Source organism: Uloborus diversus, chromosome 2 (assembly GCF_026930045.1).
Source record: "Uloborus diversus isolate 005 chromosome 2, Udiv.v.3.1, whole genome shotgun sequence".
Taxonomy (NCBI): Eukaryota; Metazoa; Arthropoda; class Arachnida; order Araneae; family Uloboridae; genus Uloborus; species Uloborus diversus.
In genome coordinates, this window is record NC_072732.1 from 131,566,402 (window position 1) to 131,592,928 (window position 26,527).

A 26,527-nucleotide genomic window follows, 5' to 3' on the forward strand; every position below is an offset into this window, starting at 1 on the left:
TAGACCCCACTAGGAGTCTAGGTACCAAATTTCAACTTTCTAGGACATACCGTTCTTGAGTTATGCAACATACATACGCACATATGTACATACAGACGTCACGAGAAAACTCGTAATTAACTCGGGAATTGACAAAATGGATAGTTTGCATGTGTATACGTTCTTAGGAACTTATCATGTGATTGAGTCGAGAAAAAACTCAACATTCATTCGGGGATGAGTAAAATGGAAATTAACGTCGATTTTTGAGTGAAATTTTTTTCGCGAATACAATACTTCCTTTTTTGTAAATGGAAGTAAAAATTAGCTGTGATGGATTATTTTTAATAATAACTTTGTCATTTCTGTTCCTCAGAGCCAGGTTGAGGTAAGTCCAAAAATTGTGTACTGCATTGTATGTAGAATTCCAGTCCAAATCGAGCCATGCAAAGGCAAATCTTAAAAAAAAACCTCTGTAACTATTTACCAGCATTAGCATTTAAAGAGCTTGTGCCCTATCTTTTGCATGCACCAGACAAATGTTTTTCTTATCCCTTGTGAAGTATCGAGTACGTAACCTACGTTAGTCTGGTTCTGAGGTATGGATTTGTAACATTGACTTATAAAATTAATATCGGATTCGCTTGTGAGGATTTTTACAACAAGATTAAAAACAAAAAGAATTTTTTAAAAAGTCCTAACCAATCAAAAGACATGTAACTATTGTTCAACTTTTTATTCCTCATTCAAAGAATTTCTTCTTTTTGAAGTAACTTAAAAATATTTACCTGTAGGAAATAAAATGTTTAAATATATCGGCTTGCGTCATGTATTATTTATTACCCCTGGTTTAGGCTCATAATTAGTAACCATTTATTCATAGCATTGAGAATGAACTATTCTTCTGAAACACTCTAAAAACCAACCAGGGGTGTGTACCTTTCTGAATACTTGTTATGCTGAAATACTCGGGGAAGGGGGGGTTCTGGTGTCCCGGTTGAACATTTCAGGAAACTGGCTAGCCTAGTTGACATCACAAACTACTGCCCCGGGTGTCATCCATGCTTAGGTACGCCACTGATGTATATAATTTAATGTTTTTACTTTTGTATTCTAGCTCTTCAAAAAGACTCCTTTGCAAGTTATTCAGATGGATGTTTCCGATATGCAGGTAAAGTTTAAGAAATCTTTAAACGTTAGCAAATTGTCTTTTGGCCCCTGTACTGCAACTTAGGCGTGTGCTTTAAACTAAGAATCACAACAAATTAACTAAACTGCCTTTTTAGCAAATAAGACATTTAGTTGACTACTTGGTTTTCTGTAATAGATGTCAGATTTTTTAAAAGTTATTTGTTAGTACAGTGGAACCCTGCTATAGGGAATTTGGGGTATAACAAACCCCCGGTTGTAGCAAACCTTTTAAATGGTCTCAACTGAAGCTCTAGTGTATTTTAAAAGGCTTGTAACAATCCCTAAACGGAAGAGAACCAGCTATAGTGATCCAAAAATGTCTAAAATATTAAGCTTTTCATAGCACTTTTGTCCCAATTACCATTCTCCTTACCAATTTTTTCATAGGAAACCACCAACTGATGTAACACTTAAATTTTTCACCAGAATACCCTGGTCCAAACCATTCCTCACCTAATGTTCCTCTGATAATATACTTATCTTTATATTGACCATGGCTAAATTAGGCAAGCCATTTTTTTCTGTAGGGGATTAAGTTAATTAATTCTGGAATTGGAAAGCAGTCTAATTCTCAATATGCTAGAAATTTTCCTTTTAAATATTTACTTTAGTCGCTACCTGGCAGATTTCTAATTCTACGAGATGACCATGTAATGCAAAAGTTTGCAACCAAAACTATCTTTCGTCCCATATAAAGAATAAATGAAAATGTACATTTGTATAGTTTATTACTGTGTAAAATTTATGCTAATATTTTACTTTTATCGCAGTCAGTAAAAGAAACATTGTGCTATAAAATCGTTCATTATAGAAGTATCTTAGCAAGTATAGACCTTTTTTCCAAAAAAATCGGATGTAGCAAACCCTCGACTGTAGTGATCTCCTGAGACAGTCCGATGAGGGTTCGTTATAGCAGGGTTTGACTGTAATAGGCAGTTTCTTAATCATAACATTCAGAAAAATATTTTATGCTCATCTGTGTTTTTATTTAGCAAAGTGATGTTAAGCTATTTACTAAATAGAGCTAAATAACTGTAGGATAAGTCAGAGTATGGAATAGACTCAGAAGGAAAAATACTGTTGAAAGCGGAGCGTTCAACCTTGGCAAAATCAGGATTTTCAAAATTGCAGTTCCAGCTGTTTCATGGATGTTCATTTTGTTATGGATGTGTTTTTTTTTCTTTCTTATTTTCTGTCTTACTTGCTATTAATGATTCATTTTAGCAGGCATGACAAAATTATAAGAAACTTTGGTTTTAAATTTCTTTTGGCTAACATTTTTTTTAAAGTCGATACCGACCTATATCAGGAACCCCAAACTGTGGTTCGGTGGGTGTTGTCTGGTAGGTGTAGAATGGTTTCGGAATGTTTAAGAATATATCATTCAATTGGGAACATGCATGACATTCCATACAGGTCAGGTTCACCAGCCACATGTGTCGTGCAAGTCGTCACAGGTTGGACACTACTGTTTAGAGCACGTGTTGAAATGCATCTTTGCTATCTGTTTGCATCCTTAACAGAAACTAGTTATGATGTCAAAAGCCTCTGACAAGTCTCTTCAAAGGGCGGATCAAATCTTTTTTGCATTATTTTATTTAGATTTGCACAAAATTATATTCAAGTCAGGTCATAAAATTTAAATAATTGTTGAATTTTTAGTGGGTTAAAGAAGTGCTTCATTGCTAGCTATGGACTTTAATACTATTAAAAAGGCACCATTTTTCACTCGACGTTAAATCCCGGTTATCACAAATTTGCCATTTCAACTGCGCTTGCGCGCGAACTTTACTGATTTCAAAAGTCTTGCTAAAATTAATTACAAACATTTTAAATTTGTTAATAAATATGAGATGGCAACAGATAAAAATTAAAAATCACAAAACTTTCTCTGATTTAGTTTTTAGACCTCGGTAAAGATTAATTTTTACGTCTTAAATATTTATTAATGGATTCGGAGTCTGGTTCTTCCATCAAACAAAGGGTTTTTCATGGTCAAATTTGCCTGCATAATACTAAGCTGTTTACGCCTAACGTAAAATATCCCCAAAAGATGGATATCTGTACTCATATTCCAATCATCTTTGAAGTACACAACGTGTTTGACGTTTATCTTAAATATTTCCAAACCAATAAATATTGAAGTGTCATTTTTCTCTTTACATTAAAAAGATTATCAGTTATTCATATCCGTAGTTTCATATGATATATCACGAAATCGCTGTGAAAATATTATAATCGTATTCATTAATGTGTTGGTATTCTATCTCAGCCTAAATATAAACAGGCAACACGAAATCATAAAATAGAAATCTGAAAAAGCTAAGTCCGCGCGCAAGCGCAGTTGAAATGGCAAATTTGTGATAACCGGGATTTAATGTCGAGTCCATTTTTCACTGTGATTTGTAATAAATTTTATGTAACTAGATTTATTTATTTATTTATTTATTTATTTTTTTAGTCATTTGATGTGAGTGGCCTTCAAGTTGCTCTTGCCGAACGTCACTCTGAAATGTCGCAAACGAGCAAAAGTGGTATCCCTGTGGTTTTCCCCTATCCTGATGATAAACCAATGTAAGTATTTCATTTCTTCATGTGTTTAGTATTTTAAATGTTTATTTAATGTTGTTTTCATCTTTCAAAAGTTGTTTGCTAACATAATTAAATTACTTCTTTGCTTGAAAAAAAATGTATTTGCTTGAAACATTGATTTTTTTGTTTTCTTTCTTATACTTTTCATAAAAGAAAATGAAAGCTCTCTGATGAAAGTACTACGTTTTAAGCAAAATTCCTACCAAAAGAGAATTTATTTCATACATACATGTATATATAGATACATAACATCCTCATTTATTACTCCGTTCCAGACTTTAACGCGATAAATGAATTTCTTTGAAGTAGGATTCTTTATTTATAACAAAATGTTTTCCTAGTTAACTTAAACAAAACTTATTCATGACAATTTAAATGTGTTTATGTAGCATAATTAAATCCCTCTAGACATGAACCAACACCCTTATGTCAATATTACACTTGTATTACCGAATATATTTGAACAAAATATGTGAAAACTAGCTGCTAGGGTGACTATATTAGCCATCTTTGGCAGCCACCTCAAGTGATTATATTGCAGTCATTTTCAATTGCTCAATCATCAAGTGCTTAATTAATAGTGCCATAATTCTCGTAAACAATCTATATGGTATCTTTTTTTTTTACTTTGTTGTATCAAATAGTTGAAAATTTTTTAATGAAGCATCTTTAGGAGTTGTTTCCATTTCTTCTTTTTCAATTTCTTCCTTCTGGGAAAATTGATTATCTGCAAAATCCAGAAAAGCATCACTAGATAGTCAAAAATATTCAAACAAAGTTGGATACTTTAAATTGCGTTATGTTTTTCTTGTCAAGTAGGAGTTGGGTAGTTACAGTGTGAATGCTTATAAACTGCGTAAATCGTTTTTATGAAACTAAGGGGGGGGGGGGGCAATTAATGACTCATTCTTAGCCATTGAAAAAAATCTCTTTTAACTATAAAAGTTGCTGCTGTTCTTAGATAGATTTATTAACACTTTTTGTCAGAGCAGAAATCATCATATAGTCTTTTGTCAGACATAAGTGCTTATGAAATAGTGTAAGTAATGTGTAGTCGTTTATGGAATAAATGGGTAGTAATTCAAATGTTGTGATGAGTTTTCATGACTTAGGTCACTCACCTACATGCTGTCAGGAAGTTTATTATTTTATCGTTATCGTTATGATGTTTCTTTCTGACCTTTTACACTCTATAACAAAAGAATCGACGCACCAAGAAGCAATCATCCGAGTGCTTTGAAATTTTGTATGCATGAGTGTTTTGACCAGATATGCAAATGATTAAAATTTGGTGTTCAATGAATGAATAGTTTTCTCCAGTGCATCGAAACTGTGCATCCAGCAGATGTATATAAAGAGCAGTTTTTCAATAGTTGTTAAAACTTTCGGTTTGATTGCGATTCAGATTACCTTTCAACAACTTAAAAATGCCTCGCTGCAGGGCTCGTGCTCATTACGAGCAACTGTCAGAGTTTGAGAGAGGTCGTATCATTGGATTGAAAGAGGCCGGTTGGTCAAATCGAAGAATCGCTCATCATTTGAGTTGAAGTGATGGGGCGATTCGAGTATGCTGGCAAGGATGAGTGGAAAATGGTGAAATTCAGCATCAGGATGGTAGTGGTCGACCTAGGGTCACAGCAGATCCTGATGATAGAATGATTGTCCGATCAGCTGTCACAGCGCGTTCTTCATCTCTATGAACCATCAGAGGTTCAACTCAAACACCTGTGTCCATCATGACCATTTACAGACGGTTGGGACAACGAAATCTACGCTCGCCCTGACCGTTACGCCACCTGCCACTGACGCCTACACACTGCCAAGCCAGATTACAGTGGTGCATGGCTCGATCAGGTTGGAATGGTGCCGACTTGGGACATATAGTCTTTAGCGCCGAATCCCGCTTCCAACTGTGCCATGACGATCATCGAAGACGTGTTTGGAGACACACAGGGCAGAAGGGGGATCCTGGTTTCACTTTTGCACGTCACACTGGCCCTCAGCAAGGCATTATGGTCTGGCGTGCCATTTCCTTTGATAACTGGACCCCTTTTTGTCGTAATTAGAGGTACACTTACTGCACAGTGGTACGTTGATGACATCCTAAGACCTGTTTTGCTGCTGTTCCAGATTACATATGGCACGTGTTGCTATGAACTGCCTGCAAGCTTGTCGACATCTTCCGTGGCCTGCCAGATTGCCAGATATCTCTCCCATCGAGCATGTCTGGGATATGATGGGATGGCGATTGAATCTGGCAAGGAATGTTGATAACCTCGTCCTAAAATAGGAGCGAATTTGTTCGGAAATATCGCACGACACCCTCCGGGAGCTTTATCGGTGTTCGCCACGCCGTGCTTCAGCTTGTATTCAGGCTAGAGGCGAGTCAATACCTTATTGAACTTGTTACTGTAACTCTGGCATAAATTGTTCAATTGTTCTGAGAATTTAATCATTTACTATTCTGGGTCATTCCATAGAAATGTCAACCTCAACCTCAGAAATTTTTTTTCAACAAAGCCCTAATTGTGACTTATTATTTCATTCAGCATACTTTCTAGCACATTAATCCAGTAACAGTTTGCAAAAATTTCATTCGGTATTTTTCTTCTGGCTCTAAACGTGCGAGGTTGTAGAAAAGGCTTAAAATACGCTAAAAACATGCGTCTAAGTTTTCGTGTGTAATGTAAAAGTTTTTGCAAATTTTTAAAATAACTATTTTTATTCTAAAAGATTAGATGTTGGCCCAATAAAATTGACTGTTCTTTTTGCATACATTATAATTTAAGTATTTTAATTAGTTTGGTTATTTCACTGAAAATATTTAGGTTACGTTAGTCACGAAAATGAACTATTTTCTGCATAAAAACTAAACTAGATGATTGAACCAAACATCACTTTTTATTTTCTTACATCTATGTCATATCTACTTAAAAGGTGCAAAATATTTATTTTTGTATCAGTAGATATAAAATAATTAGTGTGACTAACGTAACATTTGAGATGTGACTAACGTAACAGTTTGCATGTGACTAACGTAACATTTTAAAAATGACTGCTAATATTTAAAACTTATTTAACTTAATGTACATTTTCATGAAAAATTTTGAATAAGTAGGCATTCTATATTGATAAAAAATATAAAGGGTGAAAAATACCAGTAATATTACATTGTAGACCTTCTGTCTATTTAGAAAAATACTTTTTTAAAGGTCTTTAAAAATATGCTTTCAATTTAAAGAATTATTATTAAAAAAAAGGGGTGAGTAAAGCAAAATGAGTACTCTGCTAAATGTGCGTGCATTCAACGCAAGAATCCAAGCTAAATAATTAAGAAAATAGAAAGACAGTTTTAACAAAGAATACGGTCTATTTTTTAGAAAATACATCACCTATTATTAAAATGAAGTAATGGCAGCTCGTTGGAAAACATTTGAAGATGTTACATGATACAGTGAGAATAAGCATGCTGCCATATATTTCAGAAAATGCAAGAATCATCATTTAGAAATTCAAACATTTGCGGTGATATCCGGAATTAAAATTCATTCTGCAAAAATGTTTGAAATTTTTTTTTCAATGTTACCTTTTGATTCAGGGTGCACAACACTATTCGTTCGATGAATCAGTAAACCTTAAAAAAGAATATGCCATTGAAAAGGATTAGGAGTTTCTTATGACGATAACTAGTATATCTGCAGAATACTGGAATTCGGCGAAACTATCAACTTGAATAAAGTTATTTTTTTAAAAGAGAGATATATATAAGATTTAATTAGCCCAAAATAATGTTATTCAGTTTGTAAAAGCAGTTTTTATTTATTTATTTTTTTTTTCGCTCATTCAAATTGAGTTAATTGAACTGAATCCGTCCATTCAATTTTTTACACTAATGTAGAAAAAAAGTAAAGAAAGAACCATAATGCAACTCAAAGGAGGTTCCTAAAAAGTGTAAAAGTAATATAAGAGCAAAAGATTAATTACAAAAAGTTTTTTATATGCATTCATTGCTTGTTATCCGATGGTTACGTTAGTCACGTTACGTTAGTCACACACAGTTTTTCGTAAAAGCACCATTAAGGGCCAAAAAAGATTTATGTGTAATAAATCTGTAGTATATTTTAAAAAATAGACTGTTTACCTCTTACAAATATACCGACCAATGTTAAATGCCTGCGTAACTTTCAGAAAAATTTGCCTCGTAACATAAGCATTGTTTCTCAGGGTTGCAAAAATGTTACGTTAGTCACGATGCCTTTTTGGGCAAAAAAACACCTGCCAGCGCTTATTTTGCTTCAAATTCTTGGTAGAAATGAAAAATAGTAAAGTTGTACATTTTAAATCTGCATATTAAATCAAAAAACATTTATTTTTACTTCCGGTGTAAGTAAAAAGAGTAAGAAAATCAGCTGCGAATGTTACGTTAGTCACTATGGAATGACCCTTCTGTGCATTGTCTTCTTATCCACCAATTTTCATTTCAATCGGATCACTCCTTCTTGGTGCATCGATTTTTTTGTTATAGAGTGTATATTCTTGTAACTGGAAGTTTTTTTTCAATGATGTGTTTTTACTCTTTTTAGTCTACTTGTTAGAAAATGTCTTAACTGGAAAAACTTTATTTTTTTATTTTTTATTTTTTCAAAATTTTATCTTGTCCGTGACACCTTATTCTCATGCATTAGTTTTCGATTTAAACATTTTTTGTTCAATTTTGAGTGTTTGAAAAACATTTTAACATTATGGCTTATGGGGAAATTCGAGAGATATGGGAGGTGAAATGGCTTAAAACCTTCTGTTTGCATAAATGAGGTTTTTATTGTGTTTGAAAATTGTTGTTATTGCAACAAAAAAAAACTATATTTTAAAGGATTTAGAGCCTGATCCAAGTGAGGGAGAGATTCAGCTGATATTAGAAAACCAGCTAAGGAATATTTAGCTCTAAAAAGAACTTCTTGTTTTTCATAAGAATAACTTAGTTTTATTTTCTTTCTTTAAAATTATTATATTAATGTTTAGAAGTTATCTACGCAGGAGCATTGATAAAAAGGTGCCCATATGGGGGGGGGGGGGTAAGAAGGAGCTCAAGCCCCCCTTTGAAATTAGAACTTCCTTGCTTCTAGTATTTTTTTTTTTCTTTGCAAAAATGTAAAAACATTTCTTATCCAGCTATTGATGAATATGTTATTAAAAATGTCGAATTTTAATAACTCTTATCTGGACTGAAATCGATTTCTATGGGGAAAATATCCTGCTAAACCATGAGGAAAGTATCTGAGCCCCCCCCCCCCCCCTTTGCGTATGGGCGCCCTTGATTGATAATTTAGTGTAATATTGTTAATACTTAGTTTAATCATGTAGTATGCCATGTCCCTCTGTATACTGTGAAGGTATTGCATTAAAATTCAAAAATAATTTCCTTATTCAACATTATGCCATTGAGTAAAATGAAAGTTTTAATGAAATCTCAAAACTTAATGGCAAGCCTTCTGTATGCAATTTCATGTGTGTGTTTGTGCATTATAATTTTCTTGGTTGTTATTGTCATGCACCTGCAAGGGTAAAAATTTGATTTACAGAATTTTATCTATCATAACATATTTTATTTTAAGTTAAAACTTTGTGCATAAAAAGTAAACTAAGAAATAACAGCGTCAAATAGCACAAATTGCAGATTACTGCAGACATGAGTTTTGGAGTTACAAGGAACACCTTTTTCAATGCAAAAAAAAAACTGAGCTTATGGATTCATAAGCTCATATCTTTTGCATTGAAAAAGGCACTCCTTGTAATGCCGAAACAGGTGTCTGCAGTGAGCTGCAATTTATGCTACTTAAAGTTGTTATTTTTTATTTTATATGTTTTTTTTTGTTTAAAATCAATTACGTTATTTGTTATAATATTTTGTTTTTGAATTTTAGTGAACCTATTGATATTAACAAGCTGAAAAGTATAAGAGAAGCTTTGTTATGTGGATCTGATGCACCTGTACAGTCATGTTTTTAAACCAGAATGTATACGACTTGCTCCACCACTGCATGCTTTTGATGATGAAGTAAGCTGTTTTTCCCCCTAAGTTTTCGTTGTAAATGTTAGCATGAGCTTTTGCTAATTCATTCATTTTTATTTACTTTTTATAGCTAGTCTGGATGAATCTTACAAATCCAGCAGAACACAAAGTTGCTTGGGACACATCCATGTGTGTAAGCAATACTGCTGGCGTAGAAGCCAAGCGGTTAATGGCTAAGGCTTTTAAATCTTCCCTCAATCCTGTACAGTTGCAACAGCTATTATCTGAATTAGAAGTAGATCCTAAATTGGTTTATCACATTGGTCTAACTCCTGCAAAGGTAATATTTTCAGTAGTTTTTCACCAGAGCAACCAAATTTTGTCTGTTATGAGTAAAGAAAATGATTATACTAAGTTAATAGCTGTCAACTCCTCATGTTAAATGTCATTTTAGTCTCAGATTTCAAAAATGGAGATCAAATGTTTCCGTATTTGGCTAGTATATGTAGCAGACATATCAATTGTTGCACTAAAGACCTTAGAAAGTCTACAAATAGGTTAGACCCTTTTTTTTTCATTGCTTGAACTTGGAGTCTACTTCTATATAATGCAATTAAATTTTGAAGATGTATAGAACAAATATTTTATTGATGTATATTGATTCAGTATTGGATGTATCTTCGAGAGATTACTGAGCCAAAAATATTAAAGTTCGTTTCTAAAAATCTTCAAAGTGTAATTGTATTTTATAGAAGTAGACTCCATGTTTCTTCATAAGGTCCATGTAATGAAACAAGAGTCTTACATATTTGGAGTCTTTATAAAAGTGCTGTATGCAAAAAATGATGTGTCTGTTAAAACGAAATTGCCATATCACAAAGAAAATGCTTATCTTTATTAAGAAACAAATGCGTTGATCAATTCTTAGTAGGTTATCTTGTTAGAGCTTAAGGCAGGGGTAAGGTTTTGCACTTTCAAAGAATCAATTTTTTTTTTTTTCTTCTTTTTTGTCTTTTCTTGTAGTTAAACATTTCAAAAATATATTCCCACAATTTCAAGTCAATCCGAGCAAATTCTCAAAATATTTGAGTATTTGGTCTCTGCTTTTTCAAGCTGTAGCTCTAACATCCGCGGACACTCAGAACCTGGGTGCTGCTTGCTTGTGGTTAGTCAAATATAATTAAATAAATATTTAAAAAAAAAAAAGAGTGACAACGTTAAAGCTGCTACAGGGACTATAATCTATGGAGCTGGAATCGGCGGGTTTTTAGCTTCTAAAACTTTAAATGTGTTTTTCTCAAAGCCACTTTTTCTTTTTTCATTTTAAAACTACTGGTCTGATTCATTTCATGTTTGGTGCACACATTCTGCATATACCTCCCCCCCCCCCCCCAATATTGGGTTTTAGAAAAATAATTTCTTTTAATGGTTTTTTTACTTGAAAAATTGTAGCACTTTTAGAGGAAAAAAGCACTATTAACTTAAAAAAGCCAGCAAAAATTTAAAAGTGAAAATTCAAAGAATCTGAGAACCTTGGGGGGGACAATTTATTAATACTTTGACGACTAAATTCAAATAGTTCTTGATTTTAGATTATTGTCAGCTGAGATACAGTGAACACACAAATTGTCTTTCTCCAAAAGAGCTCTGTGACCCCGGTTTGTTTGTAGATATTTTTTGATCAAAAATTTATAGAATATTCTTAAAACCATACATAATAATGTATAAAGGGTTTTGACAAATTTAAACTTTTTCTAAAAAAAATTGTAAAAAATGTACATTTTTTGACTCTGAAAACTTGACTTTTCCCTTAAGGAGGACTCACCACATGTTGTCTTAAATAGTTGGGTTGTTTATTTGTGACCTGTGGTTAGTCAGGAGCTATGTTGATCTCTGTTAGATGTGTTCTGCTCTTAATGATTTGGTGTACTGTATTTAACGTGTTTGTTTTATTACTTGTTATATTATTTATTTGTGGTGTTTGTTTGCAGCTTCCAGACTTAGTTGAACACAATCCTACTGTTGCTGTTGATGTTCTATTGCGTCTGATTTCGTCTAATCAAATAACTGAGTATGAAATTATTTTTTACTATTTGTACATTTTTTCATTAATATGCTGTAATTACCTAGTAAGTGTTAATTATAAGCCTCTTTTTGAGCTTATGCATGTAAATAAAACTTTTAAAAACTATCAGCTTACTATGCGAAGCTCTCACATTTAAAGGAGTCTTTCAAACTGAATGACACTTTTGTGAGAGATATTTCTTTGTTACTTTCTTATGAATTGTTTGCAAACTATATGTAAAGCAATGATTAAAAAACAATTACTGAAGCTAAAAAAGGTCAATTTGTACTTTACAGACTTTCATTGTAAACAGGTAGCTTTGTTTATCTTCACACTTATTTTTTCACTTATGACTAATCGATGACTTATTGGCAAAGCTGAAATTTATTATCTTTCTCCTGAAATCTATAATTGTCATAACTATTTTATCACTAAAATGTTTGCTTTTGTAATTTAATGTAAGTTGTGCTTAGATGGTCTAATAATCTCATAATAGTTTATGCTATGATCATGTTTCACATGTTCATCATTCAAATATTTATTGTGCTACAAATCATTATGTTTGTTTTTTAAAAGCTAAATTTATGCTTTCAGTTACTTCACAGTTCTTGTAAATATGGAAATGTCTTTACATTCCATGGAAGTTGTAAACAGATTGACAACAGTAAGTTACAAATTTAATGTTCATTTTATTAATTGTTCATTTTACACCCTTTGTATGTACAGTGAAGCACATGTGACAGGAAACCCATAAACTTGGAAAATTAGTTAACACAAAATAATCAAACAGTTTGGACGGTATACTGTGCAATTTAATGAAATTTTTTTATGCTAACCATATTTTAGTCCTCTAAGTTTTTGTGCTAAGCATTTTCACTAGAAGTTAAATATTAATGTCTGCTTTACAAAAGTATATACGCAGAGACGAATTTTTTTTCGCTTTTTGGTAGGTTTCCCCATTTTAAATTTCTTTAAGAAGAAATACCTGTTTTTCCGAAAAAACTCGGCTTTATTATCTATATACATAAATGGCTACTTCTGTATGTATGTCCGGAGTAAACTTCAAAACTACTGGACGGATTTTAACCATTTTTTCACCATACATGGCTATATTATCCGGAAGCAACTTTGGCTATAATTTATTCCTAAAAAACTTAGTTTAAAAATGTTATGATGAAAAACAGTAAATTTCATGTAATTTCCCCATTAAATGATTAAATCTAAAACCCATTGTTACAAAAATTTGTTGCCTAACAACAGCAATATTAAAATTAATCATAATGAAAATTTTGAATCAAGGCTCCTCTGGAGCAAGCATAAAATTTATTGCTTTCTTTGGATTATTATCCTCATCTGTATACATATATGGCTACTTCTGTATGTGTGTATGTCCGGGGTAAGCTTCAAAACTACTGGACAGATTTCAACCATTTTTTCACCATAGATAGCTACATTATCAGGAAGCAACTTAGGCTATAATTTATTACTAAAAACTTAGTTTTAAAAAGTTATGATGGAAAACAATAAATTTCATGTAATTTCCCCATTAAATGATTAAATACAAAACCCATTGTTACAAAAATTCGTTGCTTTACAACATCAATATTAATAGTAAAAGTATTAAAAATTTTGAATCAAGGCTTCTCTGGAGTAAACATGAGTTTAAAGTCATTTAAACATTTAAAAACTCTACTTTTTGCACACTTAGGGAAACATAGTATAATGCTTTTTTCCCCCTTTCTTTTTTGTGTGTGTGCACTATTTAATTGTGTGTGCACTATTTAATTAAATAAAGTGCACATTTTTTTTACTGATCTTTCATTTTGTTAGTCACATTTTGGAAACTGTATGGGGAGGTTCAATAAATAGCACCAAATCAGCTATGAATGAGGCAATTAGTGGAGCATAAATGTTACTAATTAATTTCATAAGCAATGAAAAGAAGCAATATTTCTAATATTTATTTTTTAAAAAATAATGAATTGAAAATATTACTGAAATTGTTTGTTTTATTCATCAAGTGCTTGAACACATTGTGTACTGATAATATTGTTGACGGTTTAGGGGAGTGGTGTCATGACCCCCATAACACTTCCCATGTATCTGCCACTGTTTACCATATGCATAACTAAAAGCCTATGTTTTGCAATTATGTGATTTTACCTGTATCACCTTATATATCTAAAATTATGTTTAACCCGAGAGAACTCTTGTCACTATTTGTTACTGAGGAGTTGAAAACGATTCCAACTGCTTTTTTATGGAATAAACTCAATCGCTTGCAAAATTAAATTATCTCTAAATCACATACAGGTTGAGCACAGATTTTAATTTAATATTGGACCCGACTTTTAAAAAATTAAAATTGTGAAACTACTGGTCATGTTACAGCAAGTGCATGAGAAGAGAAATTCACAAAGCTTGTTTCAGTTACGAAGGTTTGATGTGTGGGCCTTTTGCGACACAACAGATGTCCAACCTGTAATTCAGTTTGTCCTGGGTGCTATATGATTTCTTTTTAGGGATTAAGTCAAGGACACTATTTATCAAGCCCCTTTTACAGCACTACAAATAATTGGCAGTGTGGAGCAATTTGGGTTGCAGATTAGATGTCGTGTAGAATAAGTTCCCAACACTGAGCATTTGTAATTGAACATTTTGCACAATGTACTCACAGACTTCGCATTTGTGTAATGGAACTTAATTTGAAAAAAAAAAAAAAAAACTCAGTATATTTCTCTTTTTCATGGTATTACTTGCTGTAATATGTGCAGTGGTTTCAAAAGTAGAAATTTTTTGAAATCATGCCCCTCATTTGTGTTTACACTGTATGTATGAAAAAATATTTTTCATGAATTGAGCTCAGCAATAAAAGGTGTGAAATATATTTAAAAACTAATATACATTTATATATGCTGCCATTTGCAGGAAATAACACTTTGTATTTGAGATTTCGATCCTTCTATGTCCTGTAAATGTGCGTCTGCATCCGTTAAATTTAAATTAGTTTCTTTATGTTACAAAAAGCAAGAAGTTTCATGTGTAATCTTGTTTCAAGTTTTAAATTGTACATGGCTAAATGCACTATTGATTTCATTACAGGCTGTTGATTTACCTACTGAATTTGTGCACTTGTACATATCCAACTGCATCAGTACTTGTGAAACAATTCGGGACAAATACATGCAAAATAGACTTGTTCGTTTAGTGTGTGTGTTTCTGCAGTCATTAATCAGAAATAAAATCATTAATGTTCAAGTGAGTCTTTTAGTGTTTCTGTTATTGTTTTATTTTCATAATGTTTCCCTTGATTTGTTTCTTAATGTAAATAGTTTTTGGGATTCCAATACAATTGGAATCTCAAATAGGATACGTTCCATGTAAGATTGCAATAAGAATAAATGTTACTTTGTTTACAGAAACAAATGATGAATATTTCAATTTGCACCTGGTTTAAATTCACACTTGCCATTTTAGGTGTTAGAATTGGCTGAAATGTGTGAATTAGGTCAAACACTCCCTGCCTACTGTGCAACATAAATGAGTAAGAGATGCTAAAAATCTACCTCTTGAAATGCAGCATCAATCTTTTGAAATCCCATCCAAAAATAACTAAGAAAATGATCAGGATCATTTTACCAAGCTAGTAAATTGCTATTTGACGCTTCATCTTGCAAATGCAAAGGTATTAAGGACTACATTTGTCCAAAAAAAAAAAAAAAACAGGGAGAGAAATTGCAGCTTCAGCCTTCAGCCTCAAGAAGACAGTTTTAGTATCATTACTTCGTTGCATCTCTTCTATTGGATACGGACAGTGAGGATGAATTCAAGAGACCTTTACAAGCTTCAAACTACAAACGTTTATTTTGATAAATTTACTACTACAAACAATACAGTGGACTTTAATTTGCTTTCATGGACAGGTGATAGATACCAAGTATCCGACAGGCCTGGAATAGCTATTGCTGCAGCAGTACTTTAACCCACCACTTCAGAAATTATTGAGAAAAACATGCTTCATCGGAAGCATGAAATAGCACGAAAATCTGCACTGGAAAGAGCCAAAGCCTAGCAAAATGTCTCATGTTCTATGGCTAACTCGTGCTAATCGAATTCTACGTTTGTGTGTTTCAGTGGACTCTCCTGAAAATTTAATAGTTCTTGCAATATAAGTCATCAGCGTTTATGTTCCAATTGGGTTTGCTATCAAAAATTACCCTTTATGTGCTGATTGGCTCAGCAGTTGTTCAAAATCATTACAACTAGATATATATCCACTGAGTTGAAGTGCAAAATAGATCCCGCAATCCAAAGAAACAGTGTTTTCGTATGTCCTAAAAATTAATTTATTACAATGCTGACAGTCTTGGATCAGCACATCCGTGAATTGGCAGCCTTTTGGATTTTATAAGCTCGTAGTGTTCAGTAAAATATACTCCCAAAAGACAAATTTTTCACATTCTTATTGTTAAGTTTGATGCAGAATCTTACATTGATCTCAATGACTGGAAAAATGTGACTGATTCACCAATTCTGAAATCAATCTCTGAAGAAGATATTCAACTCTTTGTTTCAGCAAAAAGAACTGTTTACTATGCCAGCCATGCAGGGTTGTCCTATTTTGTCCACCCAAGAAAAAACCGCCGGAAAAAAACGTCCCAGACAAAATGTCATTTTGTCCACTTCATCAGTAAACTGAAAGTTTTGAGTAAAAAATTTGAAGTTTGAAAATAATTATATTGATTTTTCCTATTCAAGTAATATTTTAAGATAAAAATATCATACATAAATCAGTACATAAACAATTGATGGTAAAATATTTTAAAGTGAAAATTAAAAAGAAGTAAGGTCAGTTGAAGTGTGTTAATAAATCAAATGAGTGTTAAAATAAATTATAATGCATGTAATAGCATTTATAAAACAAGCCACATCAACTGTAAATTTTATGATGTTTGTCTGTGATGTCAAGGTTCATTGCCCATAATAAGTGCATTTATAAAATTATAAAGTATAAATAAAAAATTTTTAAAGGTTGGAGTTTCAAAACATTAAAAATCATATTAAAAGAAAAAACTACTTGACATTAATAAAAGAAATGTTTGCATTAAGTGAAATCTGTTCTTGCAGAACAAATACAAATGTGATGATCAGCAACTGGCTCTGACTAGGCTGTTCCCCCTAATCAATTTATTAGTCCCCAATGAAGATTAATGGCCCTTTTAAAGCTATCTACTAGGACTCGACCGATGCATCGGCGCCGATGGTTCAATAATTTAGCCATCGGCATCGGCGGCCGATGCTAACTTGCAGGAAACATCGGCCCATCGGCCTTAAAATACATCAAAAAGCCGATGGAATAGGCCGATGTTTTTTTTTAAAGGACCTTTGCTGTTTTTACTTTTTAATACAAAGTAAAGGGAGTTTTTGATTTTTGGGAGTTTAAAACTGTTTACTTAAATTTCAGTATGAATTTCTATTTTAGTCACCTCTGAAAGAGTTTTTAATACTACATTCAGGTACCAAACAAGTTAATTATTGCGTTGTTTCTTGCAGTTGGATGTACGTATATATCTCTCATAAGTCATAACTCAAAGATGGTAAGCTGTAGAAGGTTAAGTTTTCGCATGTGGGGTGTGCGTACGTTCCAGTTGTGCGCTTCCCTTTTGTCTTCGATTGGGTGTTCTGAAAAGCCGGTTTACTCCTTTTTTGTAGCTATTAATTACTTATTTCAATGTAAAACTAATATAGTGTCTCAGACTGACGATCATTTGGTGATACATTGCCGCATTGGAAACCATGGAAACAAATATGAGATGGCAAAACCGGTTTTTGTGTCATTTTGGTAGATTCCCGTTGAACCGACGGTAATTTTTAATTTTTCGATATTTTTATTATGAATCACATTAATGCAGTCTTTTCTGTATCGCTTCGGCGGAGCTACAAGTTTGGGGCCCATCGAAATACATTTTGGGGCCCCATTTCTCTATCACAGAAGTTGTAAAACATTTATCATAAGCATTTTTGTAACTCCTACGGTGTCCCTATAGTTATGGGGCCTTTCGTGCAGTTGCAACATTTGCTATATTTTAAATCCGCCACTGCACGTCAAAACAAACTCGGGTGCAAGTTTAAAAAGGTTTTTTCAGCTCCATTTTTATGATTATTTTGAACTCGATTTTTTACGACTATTTTTTGAATTTCCGAGAACACTTGCGTGCCCCTCCTCCCACTACCTCAATTTCTGAAATTAAACTCTAGTTGTACTTCTGAGTTCTTTAAATTAACAATATTTAGATATTTTTTTATTCAAACTTTATCTATTGTTTAGAAAGAATTTAGAGCATTAATGTAAGAAATTGATTAAAGACGTTTTGAATGGTAACATAATTCGAAAATCCAAGGAACTTTTGAATTTTTTCTTCGGAAGTGCTGAAGTAGATTCAGAAACTCTTCCGAGGCGTTGGTGGTAGCGGTTCTGTACTAAGCAAATGAGGCCTAAGTTGGGGCCGAAGTGTGAGTTACTCCAAAATCAGAGGGTGACTCCCCCCCCCCCAAACCATCCCTCGTCGTTTCAAGCATTTCTTAAATATTTAGAGCGATTATTTATTTTATTCAAGAAATGTCATTTTGCGTATTTCTCATACTTGTTTCACCTATATTTCGTAATGCGCCTTCTTTTTTGCATCATTAATAGCGATCGATTTTTTTTCTGTTGTGAGTAACGATTTTTATGTATTTATATAAAATCAATGAATCAGTTATTTTCGTTTTTTATAGAAAAGTTTCAAGGATTTTTTATTATGCATTTTTTAAAAAAAATTTCAGAAAATTATTGTTAAATTTAAAAATTTAATTTGAACTTGTTTGTAAAGCTTCATAAAAGATTAAACAATCAAATTGTTCAATATTATGTGTGCAAACATCAGATCATGTAGTATATTTATTTCGGTTATTAACTTGGTGTAAATATTGAGTTTTTTTTTTTTTTTTTTTTGTAGCTGCGTTTTAAGAACCTCGCTCTTTTGATGGCTATTTCGTTTTTCAGCAAAATGTATGTCACTATGATAGCTTTTATGAAAAATGCAAACTTTTCTATTCATAAATTTTAAATAAGTACAAAAATATTCCTATTATGATTTAATATTGTAATTTATCTGATACCTTTTTTGTTTAATTTGATGACTAAAAAATGTCTACGTGCAATCTTTCCACTTTAATTGCGTAATTTGTTGACGGTTTCATAGTTTTATTCTTATTATTTTTTTTATTGTTATTATTATTTTTTTGAATGATTAAATAACATAATTTAATGTTTTAAAACTATTTTTAGTGTACCTAAATCCATACATTATTACAATATTACTGAAATCTTAGTGATATGTTCAATTAAAAAAAAAACCTATTGGTTATTAAACAGTCTCTTTGTTTTTCTTCCTTTTTTTTTTCATTCTTTTTTTTTTTTTTTTTTTTGGCTGTTCTTTCTCTTTCATCACACAGCAGTCAAAAAAGGGGAAGCATAACTACACCCTATACAGATTGTACGTGATACGATCCAAAAGTTCGGGAACAAGCTGTATAGAACCTTACTCAAAATAGTTCACATTGCTGAAGCACGTTCACCTTTAAAAGGTCACCTTGAGGGACTATGTACTTCTGCCAGTGTTCATGAAACTTCTGGAATCAGTCCTGGAAGCCGTTTTTCGCTACCTTCTATGATGCAGCTTTATCTTCTCCTGACGGAAGAAAGCGACGTCCATGCAAATGTTTTTTTTTTTGGCTGGGAACAAGTAAAAGTCACTCGGAGCTAAGCCTCAACATGAAACTTGCCTTCTTCCCCACAATGAAGTTTAAGCAGCGCAAGAGGCCTTACAGGAGGTTGCGAAAAATGTCTTCCACAGGAGTGCTTCTAAAAGCTACACGAACGTTGGCAGAAGTGCATAGTCGTCCAAGGCGACTATTTTGTTGATAGATGTGCTTCGGTAATGTGAACTATTCAGGATAAGGTTTTATACAACTTGTCCCTGAACTTTTAGATCATACTACGTACGTATGTGTTTTTAACATACTATTTCATAACGTTTTTGAGTGACGCAAGTTTACGCGAGAATTTGCGATAATTAACTGAGGAGGCGTTCAAAATGGATATTTCGGTCATCTATATGTTCTTAAGTAGTTATGCATATACAAATGTGCCGGAAAAACTTTATGAAATTTAAATTGGGTGATCGTAAAATAGAAATTTTGGTCGAAATCTGTTTTTTTTTTTTTTTTGTGATTATACCATTCCTTATTCGTAGAAAGGAAGTAAAGTGAAATGAATAAACGATCCTTTAAATCCCTGATAATCTTATTAATTTATTTCTGTTTGATTTTTTTTCCATCGGCCAACGGCATCGGCCATCGGCAATCGGCCATTTGGAGGAAAACAATCGGCCATCGGCCATCTTTGAACAATGGGCCAACAATCGGCATCGGCCCATCGGCCAAAAAATGCCATCGGTCGAGCCCTACTATCTACCCTCTTGCCTATTATAGCCTCTTTTGGAACACTGTTCTGTGTACCCACAAACCTACTAAAGTAGTAATTTTTCTTAATTTGTATAACATTAACATATCCATAAAATATGCAAGTACATAAATATTTTACTATGGAGTGACATCAATAAAAACTCGAAAAATATATCAGTTATAAAATATTTTTAGACTATATAAATCTTTGTTTTGTATGTCTGTCTCCAAGCATTTCATTGGACTTTCCCATTGAGTTTATTTTCTACTATTGTGTATATTAGTCTAATCTTACCCAATAGCATATTCAGATTGCTAAATTTTATTACTTTTATGTAAATAATGATCTAAAATTAGCTGCACCAATGTGTATTTGAAAAAATTTTACATTTTTGAAATTCTAAAGTTAATGATTCTATTTTAATTAAATGATTAATTCATAATAGAAAATGTATTAGAATAATGTACTATATTATATTTTTCATAATTTCTATAATATTTTTCATTTTGTCCATTTCGTCCAGTTTTGTCCATTTCGTCCAGTTTCTTCCGGCATTCCGGACTTTTTACAAAAAGTGGACAAAATAGCAATCCTGCTGCCATGCCATATACACAGGCTATTGAAAGGCTGGGTTGCCCACAGAGGTTCATGGCGCAGACTGCAGCATTAAAGTTTTTAAGAGGGTTGATTTTACAGATTTTGACCTTTTTTTGAGGGGGGGGTAGGGGCTCTCGCTCTGGGGGGTACTTCCCAGCATGTGGAGGGGGGTTGCCATCACCCTATGGGGATGTCCACCCCAGTGGCGTACCGAAGGGGGGCGGAGGGGGCAGTCCGCCCCAGGCCCCGCTTTGACATAGGCCCCTAATTTTCAATTTTTGGTTTTCACCAATATTGTCGCATATCTTGGATCTTGGTTTGAATGCTTAAACAAGTTGGCTTAATAAATCATAATTTTTTTTTAAGAACAAATATTTGTTCACAGTGACTCCTCTTCGGGATCAATGGAGGGTTTATGATACCCAGGCTCCGCTTTGACACAGTCCCCAAAATTTTAATTCATTTTCTTTTTCGCCAGACGTGCCTTATGTCATGGTTTAGATAAATAAAAAGTTGTCTTTTTATGTAGAGTGAATATTTTCTCAGTCCCTCTTGCCTAAACAAAGAGAGGGCAAATTATGTCCCACAGGCCCCGCTTTGACATAGGCCCCGTCCTAGTGTACAAAGGCACATGAGCGCTTGGGTCACGAATTTAATGGGGGCTCCAAATTTTTAAATTAACCAAATCTATAAAAATCGTTAGCTTTTATTTCGTTAAGTGCTTTCAGCACAGTTTTATGCATTTTTTTTCAAACAATTAATAATTAAAAAAAAAAAAAACGAATGCATAACAGATGCACGTTTATAATTTTTGATCATTACAGTATACAGCTAAAATATCTGTTTTATGTTTTGTTTTGTGTATTAAGACTACGACGGTCTAGTCTTAATTCATACACTATTTTTGAAACCAAATTCAAACATATAACCAAGAAAATCCATTCATTAATTAGCAATTGTCTATCCTTTGTGGCGTTGGAAGAATCAGCCAGATTTTTTTTTTTTTTTACCAGCTGCACTTCTGTTGTTTTAAGTTTCGTCTTCTGCCTGAAGCTATATATATAACTTTTAAGAGCCAATCGGACGGACCCCTTCTGACTCAAGCAAAGGGGATTTCCTTTTTGCTATCCCCCTTTCGACAGCATAAAACTGTTTAATTGGTCAATCCTTCGGGACTTTTGACCTTGACTGTATAATACCTCCTCCCATCCATTCTATACCCGATTGCAAGCTTACTTGACTGTGGAGAAATGAGCTGCGGCCAAGCGAAAGAAATAGTTCCTAGCGCTTTGTCCGATAATCAGGGGAAATTACGCTCTTCGCTTTAGAAATCGGTTCTATATTTTGAATGCCCTCATTTCTACACATGCATAAAAGGTCAGTAAAATGTAGTTGCTAATATTTTTAAAAAATATTTCAATTCATGAGTACTAATTGAATTTTGTAATGAAGAATTGCAAAATTCAATTGATTTTTAAATATATACTTGGATGTTCAGATGCAATAAATTTTTAAGATACAATATAATTTTAAGACTTTTTTCTGTTTTTGATATTTTCTGACAGAGCACAATTTTATTAAAAATATAGTATTTATTTAATTTCACTGAAAACCATGTGTTTTACTGTGGTATTTACAATAGTGTCCGAAATCAAACCAACACTACCTGAAATACGTAAAAATGTACTACTTAAAGTAATTACTGTAATATATGGTACGTACACATAGTTTGAGAAACTTCAGTTTCAATACCAGATAGGCCCCCATTTCGAGTAGCGCCCCAGGCCCCCATCCGTTTTGGTACGCCACTGGTCCACCCCTGTGGAAGAGCAGTTGAAACTGACATAAGTTTCATCTATAATGTGCAGAAAGAGAAGCTTTTATGAAGAACTAACTGGAGCCCCGGAAACTTATGCTAAAACTAGATAATAAGGACTTTCAAGCTATTTTAAGATGAATATTTTTAATTTTGAAAATTAATGAGTATCATAAACATTTTTGTAAATAAATGATTAATACTTGGACAACCTTAATTTGTTATATATTTTTGTAATTTTCTTTTTTAGTTTTTTTTTTTTAAATGAAAATAGACTTTTCTATAAATACGGGTTTTTCAAACTGAATCGGTTGGCAAAAAGTTAACTCCTAATTGAATGAAATTTTATATATAACCTTAAAACGTCATTTGGCACTTTTTTCTTGCCCTGCCCGATGGAAATCGGAAACTTTTTTTTTACCAAAGGACGATGACCCACCCTATTGTACAGTCAGAATTTGAAGCAGAAGCTAGTTCGAATTGCTAAAAATGGTTTTGAAATGAAAAATTCAAATAATTTCATTCACAAAATTTAATATTATTACACTTAACTTTATTTTGAACATGTCATTATTTGAACACTTGAAATCAAAGAATAAAAAATGGAATACAAATTAATTTGAAGTATCTGAGTAAGTTTGTCATTTAATATCAATCACTTTCACAGCATGAATGGGTTGCCATTGTGTCTCTGCAAGTTTTTAAATATGGGTAATGACTACTCAAAGCACTCCTCAGAAAATTTTCAATGTCCAGCTCAATGTTTAGACTTAATATATGCTAATGCTAGAAATGCAATCTCACCGGAATATATGAATGAAAAATGTACTGAAATCTCAAGAAAAAAAAACATAATGATGAAACAAATTACTTGTGACCACAAAATTGAGTAAATTATGTTAGTTTACTGTTCTACTTAATTTTTTTACACTTTCACACCTCCCTTCAAATTCTTCAGTGCCTCCTAGGTTGCAAAAAGCTCATGTTTGATATTCTTTGTTTGCTTAAAAAAAGATCATCTATGTGCTTAATTATGTGTGAAAGATAGAACAATTTTTACTGAAAGTATTAATAAATGCATTATTTATGTATTTATTTTTAGGACTTATTTATTGAAGTGCAAGCCTTCTGTATAGGATTCAGTCACATTAGGGAGGCAGCTGCTCTGTTTCGACTGTTAAGACAAATAGATAATGGTGAACAAATACCTGGACAGTCTGCTCCGAATTCTCAAGGAAATTCAGGAAGATGATTAACTATTTTGTACATACTGTTATGTTTTAATGTGATGTAAATAAATACATTTTCACAAAAATATAAAAAAACTCTTGAATTCCATAATTTTCCTCTTCACATTTAACATGTTTCATATGCTCTTTAAAAAACCTAAATGCTGTTTGGCATAAAAAGTTTCATTTTCAAGTGTTCCAAAACCATGAAAAACATTTAAATGCACCTTTATTCCTTGAATTTTGTGGTTTGTTTTTTAAAAAGTGTGTTAAGAACTAGTTCTGTTTTTCACATTTTACAGATTTTATTTGTGTGCTAAGGAAAACTGATTTTTTTTCTTTTTTAATCAGAAAACAGAAAAATCCTATTTTGGCACACACACACACGTTTTTTTTTTTTAAACAAGCGACAAATTTAGTGCATTGAAGCAATTGACTTATTTCAGACTTTCATTAACTGGATTTTCACAATTAATAACACTTTTAATAAAAATTTTAATTTTTGTAAACTTGTCAACATTGAGCTTGCTCTTCGCATGCAGTTTTTCAGATTTCAATCGTTTTGCATCTTCTAAATTTTTCAATTAGTTTACAAATTGGAACTTTTTTTAACAACTACTTTGAATCTGCTTTGTAGAATCCATGTCAATCCAACCAGGGTGTTACTTTGATAGTCTTGGAATGAAAAAATGAGACCAGGGTATATTTTGGTTTTGTGCAAAAAAATTCCTGGGCTGAGAAACAGGCCGCTAAAGAGGTTGGCCCAGTCATCATTTCTCACTTGTGATTTTTGATTTGTGATATTTCTTTAAAGTGTTTTTTCTCAGCAACGGTACAACATTATTTGTTGTGGTTTATTTTATTTTAAAGATAATTGTTTTTTGTTTAATATTCTATGCAACATTTTGAAATATGTGCTGTAAGTTTTATTTCAACAGCCTTTTTAAAAAAAAAAAGAAAAAAATAATCTCTTTTTTTTTCTGTTTTTCTCAGAAATGCCAATTTAAAACTTTTTTATTTATTTTTTACTGCTGATTAGAACTTTTGAGCACTACATTCCCGGAAAAGAAGAGTTTCCACTTTTTCGTTTAACTGGTTTTAGGGCAGGGATGTGTCCTTGATGAAGGAACAGATCAAAAGGAACAAATCCTTAAAATCAACGGATCCATTTGTTCACTTTAAAAATTAACGACCGTACCTTTGAATGGTGAGCTGTTTGGAACATTGTATTGATGCACTGGTGATAAAATCACATTTTTAAGATTTTTTTTTTGAATGTTTCATTTATCTTCAAATTTTTAACTTTCAATCAATCTCAAATTTCCTTTTCCTCGGTGCAGTACAATATAGGGTGTAACAGTACAGCGTTTACAGAATTTCAGGGCAGATAGAGTACAACTATACGATGGGAAATCACATAGCAATGCATGGTCGGAAACATTTTCCTGACGCAATAACATAGTGTTGACACAAGGTATAGGGAAGACATGACACAAATAAGATTAAAAGACATGTTTGTTATTTCTAATAAAGCAAAAATGCTGGTAAGTTTTTTTCTGGTGTATACGATAGACAACGTTACGTAACCCAAAGTGTCAGATGAAAATGCATGCGCACATGCAGTTTTTGTTGCCGCACTCGCTTTTACGTTCGTTCTTCAATGCGCCAGAGATGTGAGGCATGCATCACGGCCCGGAGTCGTAATTTCGAACACCTACTTTGATGACGATCGTTGGCTCCTTCATGTTCTTTTTTCTTAGTTTTTTCAAGAATAATAAATATGTTTTCTACTCTTGTTCGTGTCTTGTCTTTTTCTTTTTGGTGATTTGTGTCGTCACTACCGCGCCAGGAAAGTGTTTCCGACCACGCATTGCTATGTGGTTTCCCATCATCTAGGTGTACTCTATCTGCCCTGAAAGTCTAAACGCTGTACTGTTACACCCTGTATATTTATTTGAACATTTTTACTTTCTGCTTTATTCATAATTTTTCTTTAATCGTTGCAGTTCATTTGCAGTTTTCCAATGTATACATTAGTAACGTTTCGCTAACTTGTTTGGGCTACTAACAAAATGTTTTGACATTCCACTTCCTGTCCCGCACACCTGCTAAAATCCTTCTCATGCTTTCTGTGGCTAAAATTATTTCTAAAAATACCTTCTTTCACTTTTCTGGCTAACCTTTTGACTTCAATAACATCCCTATCAACTACCATCTATATTGATTTGGCTTTATTTTTTTACCGATTATTGCATTGCTGTCTATTTTTCCTCCCATTTAAAAAAGTGTTACATTTTTTTCCCTGTTCTCATAGAGGTACTGTGGAATAATTTTGAAGCTCCCTAATATTTTTAGTTTTTCTGTTATACATGGTCTCTATTGGTAATACTATAATTATATATACAGTACTGTAGCTGGGAAAAAATAACTTAATATTTTGACTTGTTGAAATGGAACCTGCAATTTTTGGAATGGAAAACATATCTTACTATTGGACAACTGAGAAATATCTTGCAAAATGATAATTTCTTTATAGTAC

At 32.7% G+C, this 26,527-nt stretch overlaps 1 protein-coding gene across 1 annotated transcript in view; it reads left to right on the plus strand.

The window, feature by feature from the left end:
• LOC129217337 (CCR4-NOT transcription complex subunit 11-like) overlaps positions 1-24,062 on the plus strand; it is a 48,485-nt gene extending 24,423 nt beyond the window's left edge. Inside the window, 9 exon segments of the mRNA XM_054851621.1 lie at positions 1,097-1,150; positions 3,632-3,744; positions 9,684-9,762; positions 9,764-9,817; positions 9,903-10,112; positions 11,764-11,843; positions 12,432-12,501; positions 14,940-15,095; positions 23,862-24,062. Coding sequence (XP_054707596.1) covers positions 1,097-1,150; positions 3,632-3,744; positions 9,684-9,762; positions 9,764-9,817; positions 9,903-10,112; positions 11,764-11,843; positions 12,432-12,501; positions 14,940-15,095; positions 23,862-24,011 — 966 coding nt within the window. The 3' untranslated portion in view covers positions 24,012-24,062.
• The last annotated feature ends 2,465 nt before the right edge of the window (positions 24,063-26,527 follow it).